This window comes from Leptosomus discolor, chromosome 7, assembly GCF_034619465.1.
Source record: "Leptosomus discolor isolate bLepDis1 chromosome 7, bLepDis1.hap2, whole genome shotgun sequence".
In the NCBI taxonomy this organism is placed as follows: Eukaryota; Metazoa; Chordata; class Aves; order Leptosomiformes; family Leptosomidae; genus Leptosomus; species Leptosomus discolor.
Genome location: NC_141397.1, coordinates 36494225 through 36506846, shown reverse-complemented (window position 1 = coordinate 36506846; position 12622 = coordinate 36494225). Strand labels below are relative to the sequence as shown.

At 41.4% G+C, this 12622-nt stretch overlaps 1 protein-coding gene across 9 annotated transcripts in view; it reads left to right on the top strand.

The window, feature by feature from the left end:
* GIGYF2 (GRB10 interacting GYF protein 2) overlaps positions 1–10822 on the top strand; it is an 80734-nt gene extending 69912 nt beyond the window's left edge. For 7 of the 9 annotated variants that reach the window (XM_086468472.1, XM_086468475.1, XM_086468477.1 and 4 more), the window contains 9 exons: positions 1149–1307; positions 2489–2725; positions 3328–3450; positions 4084–4287; positions 4415–4620; positions 4924–5078; positions 6394–6563; positions 6935–7082; positions 9201–10822. In XM_086468472.1, the coding sequence (XP_086324598.1) occupies positions 1149–1307; positions 2489–2725; positions 3328–3450; positions 4084–4287; positions 4415–4620; positions 4924–5078; positions 6394–6563; positions 6935–7082; positions 9201–9268 (1470 nt within the window). In that variant the 3' untranslated portion in view covers positions 9269–10822. Of the gene's footprint in view, positions 1–1148; positions 1308–2488; positions 2726–3327; positions 3451–4083; positions 4288–4414; positions 4625–4923; positions 5079–6393; positions 6564–6934; positions 7083–9200 lie in introns of those variants that run through there. The other 2 variants (XM_086468471.1, XM_086468478.1) reach the window with 2 other exon arrangements.
* Positions 10823–12622: the final 1800 nt, after the last annotated feature.

The window sequence follows — 12622 nt, the reverse complement described above, 5'->3', positions numbered from 1 at the left end:
TTATAGCCACGCTGCACAATTTGTCTCCCTGCATCCTGTGAATAATGTATTGCTTACAAAAAACTTGTAAGAGGACAATTGCACGGTACTGATCATTCAAAAGGAAAACATATTGATGAAAGCTTAAAAAAGTTGTTGTCCGAAAAGCAGGATCTTTAGGTTGAGCTGGTAGGATAAGTCAGAGAGAAGAACAGAAGTGATGAAAAGTAGGGTGGCCTCAACACAGTTGCTGGACTTCAGAGATCAGAAAAGACAGCAAAACCCAAGGCTGTTTTATGCAAGGGAAAGTCAGAACTGGGGAAAAAGTTGCATGGATGCGCTTCCATTTAACAACATACAGGAAAGCCAGCTGAAGGCTGGTTGTGCCCTATTCCTCCAAAAAGCAAGAAGCAGAATGGAAAAACTTTTTTATTCTGATCTTCAGAGCAGTGGGAAAGGGTGCTGATGTTTTGTTTTTTGAGTAAGTAATTTTGCTGCTTGGAAAGCAAAACATAATTTATTGGAAGCTATTTAAAAAATTTAGGGATAGCCCAAAATCAAAGCCCTTGAGACCTTCCATTGCTCATAATATTTAAACAGTATAGGAGTAGCCCGGTCAAAGCCGTTTTCATCAAGTTCCACACTCTGAGACTTCCAGAGGTTACAGTGGGCTTCTTCAGCTCATTTCTGGTGTCTGGAGATGTGGTTTGAGTTTTGTAGTGCACTTTAGTCAGTGTTTAGAAACGCCTATAAGTAGGAAAAGCGTCCAACTTATAGCTGACACCCAAAAAAAAGGAATTAATGATAGCCACGTATTAAAAGATAGATATGTTCAAGTACAGTTAGTATGTATTGGAAAGAGGAGTCTCACCCTTTGTTCTCATTCTCAAAGCCATTCTTTTAAAAACAAAGATAGGCAATGATTTCATGTGTTTCTTTTCTTTTTTATTAAAATAATTCATTTGTGTATGAGTTGCACACTGCATCAAAAAACTTGTTAACATGTGGGTCTGTAGTGTTTAAAATAGTTGTTTTGGTAGTGCTTAGCTTGGAGCTAAGGAGCTTTTCTTGAGGCCATTTATCTGGCCAGACCAGGTTATAATCTGTATTCTGATGCAGTTCATCATTAAAATGACATTTATAGATTGACATTTTGTTCCTAACTCCAGGAGGAAGCCCTGAGGCGACAACGAGAGCAGGAAATTGCACTAAGGCGGCAGCGGGAGGAAGAGGAGCGGCAACAACAGGAGGAAGCACTTAGAAGATTGGAAGAGAGGAGAAGAGAAGAGGAGGAAAGACGGCAGCGAGAGGAGTTAATTCGTAAACAGGTGAAAAAAAAGGCACGAGGGACTTGTTGTTATATTTAATTATGGAGGCTGCCAGAATGAACAAGCTTTGAAACTTGCATGTGTGCCTGAGAGACCATCGGTTTTGGTGGAGGAAGGCAAAGCTTGTAGACCGTATCAAGTGAATGAAAATATATCCTGATTTCAAACAAAATAATCAGAATCAGATCTGCTTGTTAGAAAAGAGATTTGTATTGAATGAGTTTTTTCCTTCATGTTTGGGCCTTAAGAATGGCTTTGCAGCGTGGTATTTCTACTCCTTTCTTTAAAGAAAGGCAGAGTACAGTACCAGAATAATAATTTGTTTTGAATTGTTAATCTCTGAGCCTTTACTGTAGAGTTATCTTTAGTATCATCTGAGATGATTAGTTTTGCCTCTTTCTGTACTATGCCAAGACTATACCCACTATCAAAACTTCAGCTTTTTTCTTCCCTTTTCTTGTCTTACTGTTAACAGATTTTTTTCACTTGGGGTCAGCTTTAGAAGTCCGTATTGGGGAACTTGAGCTTCTAGGCCCCTAACTGATAACTGTCACAGTTCACAAATCAAACTAATGTTGAAACGTGATTGGCTTCACATTAACTTCCAGGTCCATTTCAGAACTGACAGTTATTTAAAAATTGCTTTTCAGCGCCCACCCTTGTAAGACTTTCATCACAATTTCTGTCCCACTGCAGTCATCTCCTTTGTTAGCAGAGGCACCTTTTGCTTTACAACTCTAGCATTGAGTAACAACAGTAAATGTCACTTTGTCACCTGTTTTCTTCTTCATGTCAAAACCTCTTCTCTTTTTTCCTATCAACTTTTATTCCCGTGGAAGTGTAGCAGTACTTGACTGTAAGTAGTATAAGCAGACAGAAGCTCAGACTGAAAGGTGCACAACTTGTAGAAGCAAAGTGGTATGAAATTAGCTAGTTTGAACTAGGGAGATGTCATTCTTTTCCAAATTCCTTGGTGGAGCAATGCGAAGCTGGTAGTTTTAGGGAATATAGACTGTATTATTTGGCTTTCTTGCCTGAGAAATGTAAAGGTAAATGGACAATCTAAACAGCGCAGATATAAAGGCTTCTCTCTGTTCTGTCAGAAGGTTGATACCACAGAGTAGGGTCATTTGGATTTTCTAAGTCTGCTTAGAATTTATTCCTCTTTATGTCCTGGGAAGGAAGAGGAGGCCGCCAAGTGGGCACGTGAAGAGGAGGAAGCTCAACGGCGACTTGAAGAAAGTCGGCTGCGCATGGAAGAAGAGGCAGCCAGACAGCGGCTCGAAGAAGAAGAGCGAAAGCGCAAGGAGCTGGAACTCCAGCGCCAAAAAGAAATAATGAGACAGAGGCAGCAGCAGCAGGAGGCTTTACGACGGCTGCAACAGCAGCAGCAACAGCAGCAACTTGCACAAATGAAGGTAATGTGTTTCTACAGTTTAATTTCCTCCTTCAGTTCAGTGTGGCAGATAAGACCACAGCTGGATTCAGGGTTGTCTAGACCAGCTTGAACAGAGCAGGGACAGATGAACTCTCTGGAGAGAGAAGAGAGTAAATAGTTGACTCTGAAAGCAGTGGGAGAAACAAGGAAGATAAGTAACGAAATAAGAAGGTTCAGTCCATGGAAGGGTACTGGAAAGATTTGCAGATGAGTACAGATGTTTATTCTGCTGCAATGAGCAAGGGCCAGTGCAAAGTTTCTGAAGCTTGGAGTTCCTGAAGTCTTTGAAATGAAAGTTGATTGTTATTTTTCAGGCAGTGATGTGTTACATTATTCTTAATACACTATGTCTTTGTCACTATGATAGATCAGAGGGCAGTTCAGAGAAATGTACAGTTTATACTTCGTACTTTTTTTGATACTTAATTATATAATTTTATATACTTTCCGGTGTTTTGTTAAACTTTAGAGGGGGCCTTTCTTTTCCACTGTACTGTGAGCTTATACTGATTTTTCACGGTTATACTTCATGAGTATTCTCTAAACTGTTTTGTAATTCCTAACAATGTGGTTTTTGGCCAGCTCCCTTCATCTTCAACATGGGGTCAGCAATCAAATTCAGGAGCTTGCCAATCCCAGACCACACTGTCATTGGCAGAAATCCAAAAGTTAGAAGAAGAACGAGAACGGCAGCTTCGAGAAGAGGTAAGTACTAACAGTAACAGAGTGTAACTTGTTAGAGCAGACTCTACTGTGTGACTGCTTGACTGTCGGTTAAGTTATTAGAAGGAATGGTGAGGATGAAGAATATTTTCTGAAATAGCATAACTCAGGTAAAATCCTATCTTTTAGCCATAGGTTCAGTAAGTATTTGCTTGAAGATTTTATAGCTGCTTAAAAGAAGTATTTGAAAGGAGGGAAACCTGTACCCTTTTAATCCTAGGAATATAATGTTCCCAAACCAATATAAAATTATTTCGCATCTATACTCTTGATGTGTCTGCAGATATGCACAAGACCAGGGCGTTTTAAGGGGGAAAGAAAGCCGAACAAGTGATGGTAGGAGAGAAGGTATTCCTCCAAGACCCCAAAAGCTTAGCAGGCTGCAGTGATGATTTGACAAATTTATTCTGTCCTAGGCCAATAAACAATTTGTATTTACTGATTACCTGATGTCTCCCTTCTTGGAGGAACTGTAATTGCGCAAAAAATAGTAGGTCAGCCAGACTCCTCCAGGAAGGGAGTGAAATCAATTTAAAACCAGCTTCCCAGCCAGACTTTTGAATAGTAATGATCTTCTGAAAGTATGGACAAGCACTTCTGTCTTGCATGCAACAGCAGAGGCGTCAGCAGCGTGAACTAATGAAGGCCCTTCAGCAGCAGCAGCAGCAACAGCAGCAGAAATTGTCAGGCTGGGGTAATGTCACCAAACCAACAGGCACCACCAAGTCCCTGCTGGAGATACAGCAGGAAGAGGCAAGGCAGATGCAGAAACAACAGCAACAGCAGCACCAGCAGCCAAACAGAGTCAGAAATACTACGGTATGTACAGTATTTATCTAATCAGTATGTGGAGAGAAACAGTACATGACAGTTCTCCATGTCTGTTCATTACTGTTCTGCCAGGTCTGGTGCTAATAACCAGGATCTCTTTGTTATGTTTCAACAGCACTCTAACCTGCACACCAGCATTGGGAATTCAGTGTGGGGCTCCCTAAACACTAATCCCAGCAACCAGTGGGCATCTGACCTAGTCAGTAGCATCTGGAGTAATGCTGATACCAAAAACTCAAACATGGGTTTCTGGGATGATGCAGTGAAGGAAGTGGGACCTCGTAACTCGACCAATAAAAACAAAAGCAATGCCAGCCTCAGGTAGGAACTGGGGAAGGAGCTTTTGCACAGAAAGGCTACCCGTCCTGAGATGATCACCTAGCAGTTAGAACATCTTTATATGTTTTCCTTTTGTTTTCCTCTGTCACTCAGGATCTGTTTTGACAACAAAAATAACTAATAGATGACCATTCACAATTTATTTTGCATTTTCTTAAAAAAATAGTTGGTTCTTAAACAATGTTTGGATATTGTAAACTAGTGAGTCTTGTAACACTGTACTGTATACTGTACTGTTGGTAAGTCTAGTAACTTATAATTTATTTTGTGTCTTCTTTATCTCAGTAAATCTGTAGGTATTACAAGTAGACAAAACAAAAAGGTGGAAGAAGAGGAGAAGCTGTTGAAATTGTTCCAGGGAGTTAATAAAGCCCAGGATGGATTCACTCAGTGGTGTGAACAGATGCTTCATGCACTCAACACAGCCAACAACTTAGATGGTAAGAGGTGGGGAGGAATGTAAATGATCTGCTGTGAGAAATAATATCTGGTTTGTTTCCTGACCAGATATTTCCGAGGGAGAGTAATGACATCAAAGTGTTTTTAATGCAGTCAGCAAAATGGCATCATTAAATAGTGGTCCAAGGAACCAGCTGTGTCTTCTGCATGGTTTTTGTTGGGCTAACTATAGCAGATCAGCAGGGATTGGAAGCAGTTTTAAAGCCTGCCACCCAGAGCTCTGCTGTGGATTTTTGCTGGTCTGGAAGCGTTATCAGGCAGATGAATGATGATCCAGTTCACTTCTAAGTGCAGGCTGAATTATCTCATATGCCTCTGTGAAAAGCATTGTTCGATGTGAAACTGGTTGAGTTTTCTACTAGTTCTGCTGGAGGGTGCATAGAGGAATGCCCAGTCTGAGATCAGACTGATACCTTCTTGTACTGGAGCACTGCAGGCATCCTGCTGCCTCCAGTGTGGAACTGTGCAAACCCTTGTGCTCCAGCATCTGCACACTGTGAAGCTGTGGTTCTGTGGGACCCTTGAACCTGAGCAGGGAACTACTGCTGCCCCAAGAGCCAGGATCACACCTCATGCAATTCCAGTGACACAGCTTCCCTCCTCTTAGAGCAGTGATACTAGGAGTGACTTGTTGGCCTCATCTGTGATGTACTGACTGGTTGCATCTGGTGTCTGAGGAGAGGCTGTGGCCCTGCAGTCTCGTCGTGGGTCATACACCCACAGTGAGCTTCCATGCTTCCAAGGCTACTTGGTATTGCAGCATGTTGTCCTGGTGTCTTCCTGACTTGTGATTTGCTTTGCCCTTCATGTTAAAATAAAACTCAGTGCAACAAATTTAGTTTAAGGAAAAAAAAAGGTGGTAAAGAAGGCTTGCAAGTGAGTTGACTGAACTTCAGGTGCTTGCAGGTCAGGTCAGCCACTGTGGAGCGTGATCTAATGTGCTTCAGCCAAAAAGAGATTGTACTCACTTGAGCTCCGAGAAGAGTATTTTCTGTTTGAGCCTGGTATTAAATAGGAGCTTTAAAGCTGGCAGTGGCTAAAGCTGATGAGCTAACATACCCTTAGGACCATCAGTTTATTTTTCCTTCTGAACATGTTAGCTGGCTTTCATATCCTTGCTTTGACAGCAGAATAAAAGAAGCATGACTTTACTGTAAGGAACTTGGAAGGGTGAGCTGTTTGCTATGGCTACTAGATTAGCAAATACTTGAAACAGAAATCCAGAGTTTGTGTTTTTAGCGTGCATGTGTTCACATGTCAACACACATTCCTTCATGCTCTGCCTTCTTCTTGCAGTTCCCACGTTTGTTTCTTTCCTGAAGGAAGTGGAGTCTCCCTATGAGGTCCATGATTACATCAGAGCCTATCTTGGAGATACTCCTGAGGCCAAGGAGTTTGCCAAGCAGTTTCTTGAGCGCCGTGCCAAACAGAAAGCCAGTCAGCAGCGGCAACAGCAGCAGCAACAGGTAAATCCTTAGGAGTGTGTAGAGACTGCATTTGAGTCTAAAGAGTCTGCATTTCGGCTGGATTGATAGGAGGATGAGCAGGATTTCACAGGTCATGTGAAATGCAGAGGATAAAGCAGATTTCAAATACTTACTGCAGAATCAAGTTTCCTTTCTAACTAACAGTTGAGGCCAACTGTAGATCAAATAGTGTCTTGGCATGCTGATCCAGGATATGCTTTAGAAAGACGAGGTCAATGTGTTGGATGGATGCATCAGTGACTAGTGCTGCCACATGTGCTGTAGGAAGTGCTTTGGGCTATCAATGTTTTCAGTATAAATAAACGAAACTTAATTGCACTTTATAATCTTGTTCTTGCTTTGTTTTCTAGGATTCAGTGTGGGGGATGAACCACAGTTCACTACATTCAGTCTTTCAGACCAATCAGAGCAACAACCAGCAATCCAATTTTGAGGCTGTGCAGAGTGGGAAGAAAAAGAAGAAACAGAAAATGGTTCGTGCAGATCCCAGCTTGTTAGGTCAGTTTTAATTTTTAGAAATTAATGTTTACTTTAGGAAAAGCCTTGTGGAGTGTAGAATTCTTGTTAACTTTAAATGGGAATATTGCATAAGAGTCAAAAAGGTAGTTAAAGTGTCTTTAGAATTTGTTTTGGTATTATTATTTAATGCTTTTTAAAATTCTATATCAGTTTCATGGAAAACTGTTATCAGACTTTCCTTCATGAAAAAGCCTCTTCAATACCTCGGATATTACCTGGAAACCTTGTAAGTCGCTCAGGGATGTCAGTTAAAATGCCTTTCTTCTTTTGGGTTGACCTATAGGTATCTTATTGAATTAATGCTGTTTCATTACTTTAAGAAAAGCACGTTTTCTGTTTCTTCGTGACTAACAACTGCTTCTTGCCTGTATTCCTTCCTACCTTTTTACATGAGCTAACAACCGTAGTCAGAAAAGATGGCAAAGATCTTATGAAAAAAGTTGAAAAGAGGTCACAAGTTTTCAGTTGGAGGCAGTGGAGACGACATCATTAGTAGTCCTTTGTAAATTTTTTAAGTTTTCTACCTTAATTTTCATGTGAGGATGGTAATTAACCAGACCCTGTAGCACTGAGGGAAAGGTTTATTTGAAGTGGCCTTTAAGCTATAAGGCCATTGTGTAAGTACAAGAGTAGTGAGCATTATGGGATGTAATGCATCACTGTAGTATTCTACATGCATGTGTTCACGTTTGTGCTGTGTGTACGCCAGTCTTTGTTGTGCTGGTGCTACTTAGCTTGTACTCGTGAAAAGCAGCAGCCTGGTATTAACCACCTGGGGAGTCACTGCTCTTCTAAGGCTCCAGGAGAGCCCTGCCTTTAGGTTTTTATATTCTGGTTTTGTTCTCAGCAAAAACCAATACTCTTCAATTAACCCAATGATTTCAGCGTTGAAGTACACTGGACTTTTCAGTGGAATCTTGACTTTGCCACGCCTAGGTGCCAATCCAGTGAGTCTGATCTGGGTTTTCAGTTGAATAGTTTAAAAACGTGCTCATGGGATGTGAGGGAGAAATCACTAAATACAATTAAGAAGTTGCAACTGTAAGAGAAGTAGCACGTGCAGCTCCTTAAAAATCGGTACACTTTATTAGAAAATAATTCCAAAACCTTTTAGGTAACATATTGCCACGAGAGGGAGCCGGAACAATTTTCTTAAACCTTCAGAGCACTTTTTACCTGTTGCAGATAACGACTGTGATAAGCAGTTTGTTTTCCCAGCAGGGAGCAAGCCTACATAGCAGTCTCAAGACAATGAAATGTCAGGCTTGTGTTTAGCAGCCTTACACAGGAAAACTTTTTTTTCTCATACTCTGTATGGGGTTGGTAGAACCATTAAAATTGGATTGCAGTAGGAAAATTGCATATGATATATTGGATTTTTTCCTTCTAGGGAACGCTTCTGTTTTTCTCCCACTCATGTGCGTTACATCCTCAGCACTTGCGGTTAAAAGGTTGGCTAGAGGTTTAGGTGCATCTTGAGCCATCCGCATAGCCCTATATAACTTTGTACATTTTCATGTGGTACTCCTGAGATACAGAAGATTGGAAAGATGTGTGATTGCCACTGATTTCATAGGTATTTAGACTTGAAAGAAAGGGGTAGAATTGCTCACACCCCCTGAGTCATGTTGAGCATGATTCCACACTTGGATTCTGAGTTCACAAAATGTCTCTTTCTCCTTCTTGGACCATGTAAGTACAGTGTTTACAGGCACTTCCAAGTACCAGTTGACTCAAACATGCTCCCTTCCAAGACATTGCTGAGCCGAGTTGCCCCTGTGCCTAGACGTTTCTCATACTAGGTCTGCAGATTACTTCTTTTAAATGAAAGCTGAAACTAGTCTTCTGCTGATCTGTTTTTAAAGACCAAGTGATACTTATAGAAATATACCATAGATTAGCTTTGATTTTATTTTTTTAAGGAAAAAAACCAGACAGTTTGGTTAATTATGTTTCTTACTGAATTTCCCCTGGAGTTTTTGTTTGATATGTATTACTTGCTTTATCTTGCACATGCTACTGCTTGTAGCAGATGTATTGCATCAAATACAACATACCACATCCAGATTTTTAACACAAGACCTTTTTGGTTTACAGGGTTTTCAGTGAATGCCTCATCAGAGCGGCTCAATATGGGAGAAATAGAGACTTTGGAAGACTACTGAGCATGTGCAAATCAGCTGGCTTTTCCTGCATCTGTTAACCATGGATTCTCTGTTTTGGACACAGTACTCTCCACCGTGTGTTCTTCTTCGCCTCGCAGTAAATCACAGAATCAATCATCTCAGGCTGCTTCCTCTAGCCCTGTCAAACCGTTTCTGCCCAGGACTGCACAGGCGTTGTTCCTACCATCAGCCTAGAGTCGAGTGGACATTGTTCAGAGTCCTGGGAGGGTGGGAGATAGGATTCGTTCACAACAAGGCTGATTTGGGCAGCGAGCTTTCACTGTGCTGTGATTTCTTCTGCTGACATACCTGGAAAAAAAAAAAAAAAAAAAAACACGAAAACAAACAATTGGGATTCTGCAAATCATTGCTTCCCTCTCCTGGTTACTCTTACACATCCACCACATGCAGTCATGGAGAGAGAGTTTGTGGTTAACAGATGTGGGTCAAAACCAAAATGCCACACAGATACTGACTTCTGCGCTCCATCAGGGCAAGAGATGCTCTCCCAAGCCAGGAGTTGCATTCATAAGCTAACCTTAGAACTGGCAACAGCAGGAGAGGGGCGGTGGCGGGCGCAGTTTAGCTTGGGTTGGTTTGAAGTTGCACACCCCCTGCCAGCCCTTCTCAGCACATTATTTTTGGAGGGAAAGCTCGAGTCTGTCTTCATTAGGTGGTGATGCTGAAGCTGGTGGAGTTCCCTGTCAGCATACTGCAGCCTTCCTGGACAAGTGGGGACTTGTACTCTGGGGGGAAAAAAGAGGGGTGGCATCTCTTCTTTCAGGTTGGATTTATTCCTTAATGCTACCTTTGGAGGGTTAGGACCAGTTTATTTTGAGCTCTTTTCCTGCAAATTTGTCTCGTTTAAGAGACAGTAGAATCTTTAACATGTGGATCTTTAGTCTTTGGTGAGGGTGAACACTGGCTTTCTGATATGTACCCCAGCAGTTTTAGCTAGCTGTCATTTCAAGCAGCGCTTAGGTTAACGAGTGGAGACGCCCTTTTGTCATGAAAAGAGACTGTGGAGGACGAAGCGATGTGCAATGATGGCTCTGCTTATCTTCTACACCTTAAACTATTTCACAGACCTTCACTGGGATCCATAATCCTGAAGTATTTATGGAATCATAACCTTCCTCTCTCACTGAAAGATTAACACAACCTTCCCTTCTCCACCCACCCACATACACACACCACAAAAGAAAGAAAACGAAAACTGCCAAATGCACTTAGTTTCAACCCTCTGGTCCCATCTCCTGTTCCCAGAGGGCTATAACCTGCGAAGGGAGATGCGCTACAGTTTTGGTGGAGTTGTATAAAGGTGTCTGTTGTTCTGTCATCACTGCCTAAAGAAAACAGATCGAGTTGCTCAAGAGCAGTTTGGCTTTGGATTTTATTTCGTTCGGTTTATTCATTTTTTGGGGTCACCTTCCCCCCCTCCTCCTCTCTCTTCCCCCTGCTCCCAAACATGTACAGTAACTATACAGAGACTGCTGCAGACTTGTATATAGTTTTTGGATCGAATAGCATGGAGAGACTTGGAACTGTTGCAAATCTGGTCTCCCTGTCTCCTTTGCTTTGTAAATTCATAAAAGGGGGAAGAGGGGTAGTTAAAATGTTTACAAAACTTTAAACTCCCTCTGAACTTTTGCCAGTGTGGGGCGGGGGGGGAAGAGAGAACTTAAATAAAACCTGGTTGTATTATATCTGAGAGAAAACTTTCTGCTTGCTTTTGTCAAAGCTGAGTTTTGAGATAATTCGTGGTGCTAAAACTGACCCAGAACTCGACTCACATCAGTTTTCATCAAGAAACAACAAGCAAATACACAGGATGTGGAACAACAGCTGCTGCTTTATTTCTTCCCTGGTGAGGAATACCGGTGGGTTTTTTCTACCTGATAATTTTAGAGTTCAAATAAACACCAGTCAGTTGAGATTGGAAAATTCTGACAAGAAAGCTTTAATTTTCCTTCTCTCTCTGTACAGAAACACGTGCATTCATGCTCGTGTTGTTTATGCAGGAGAGACCAAGCCACAGCTGGTTTTCTGTTAATACAAACATTCGGCCATGGAGCCTTTTTTTGCCAGTCAGTAACCACCCCACCCACTCCGATTCCCTTTCCTAAATGAGACTATTTATTTCTCCCCTCAGCATAAACTCCACACTAACACCTGGTAGACTTCCCTTTTTAGACAAAATCTTACTTGCCTTTTTTTCTACTTGTTGCTTGTTTTTGTGTGGAAAATCCCAGTAAAAGTTATTGATCGAGGTCCTTCTACTAGTCACATGACCACAAAGAGTATGAAGTTGGTGTACTAAGACCTACCTTACACAGTAGCTTTGCATTATGTTTAGCTGATGTCTTGGAGAAATCAGTACATGTTTAGGCTGATAATTTGACTTTATGTTAATATCTTTTTTTTGTTTATAAGATGTCTGGTTCAGAAGTACTTTCTGTTTTTTCAGTGGTATGATCTAATTTCTACAAGCTAATTTTGGACTACTCTGTACTGTATAACAAATAAGCAAAAGCCTGTTAATTTCCAGCTCAGCTGGGGAGCAGGAAAGGAACTATCTGTCGATTACTAAATGAAAATGCAGAAATGCAGACAGGGAAAATGTGCAATAATTTGTCGAACCTCAAGGACCTTGCTCAGCTTCTGAGAGTCTGTAGCTAATGGACCAGTGGGGAAGATCTTGTTCTTAATATTTTAGTGTTCTGGCTTCAGTATTTAGTACAAAGGTAAGATGCTGGCATGTTCAGGTCATATGCTCAGGTGACTGCCCTGTCGCCTTCTTTGACAAGCAGGGCCTGTTTCTGTAGTGGAGATCATTTGGATCAGTAGGGATGGGGAAAAATGGAGCTACAGCTTTGTATCTGCCGCTGGGTATGTATTTGTGCAATTCCAGCTCTTTTTCAGACAGAATGTGAACCTGGAAAGCTGATGAGGCTTTGATCCAAGTTTGACAGATGATGTTGAATTTGATGCTAGAGATGTCTGAGGTTTCTTTTGAGCACCTTTCACCAGGTTACTTCCGAACTTCTCATTTCACTGCAGGCACTGTGCTCAGTCCTCTTTGTTTTTCCTGCTTCCCCTCAGAGCCAGGCACTTTTGCAAAGAACTGCAGCAAGCAGAATGATTTAAAAGGACACCAGAACTGAACCTGGCTGTCTGTCAGAGAAAGCAAAAAAGCAAAGAGATCTCTTAGCAGAAAAACCTGAAACTTAGACAAAACTACTTGTGTCATATTTTCACAGCATAAAAAATTGACATTGGGGGTGTTTATGTACTTTATTATGTTTTCTGAACAGAAGCAGTGAAGTATTTCATCCTCATATCAACTTAAATCCT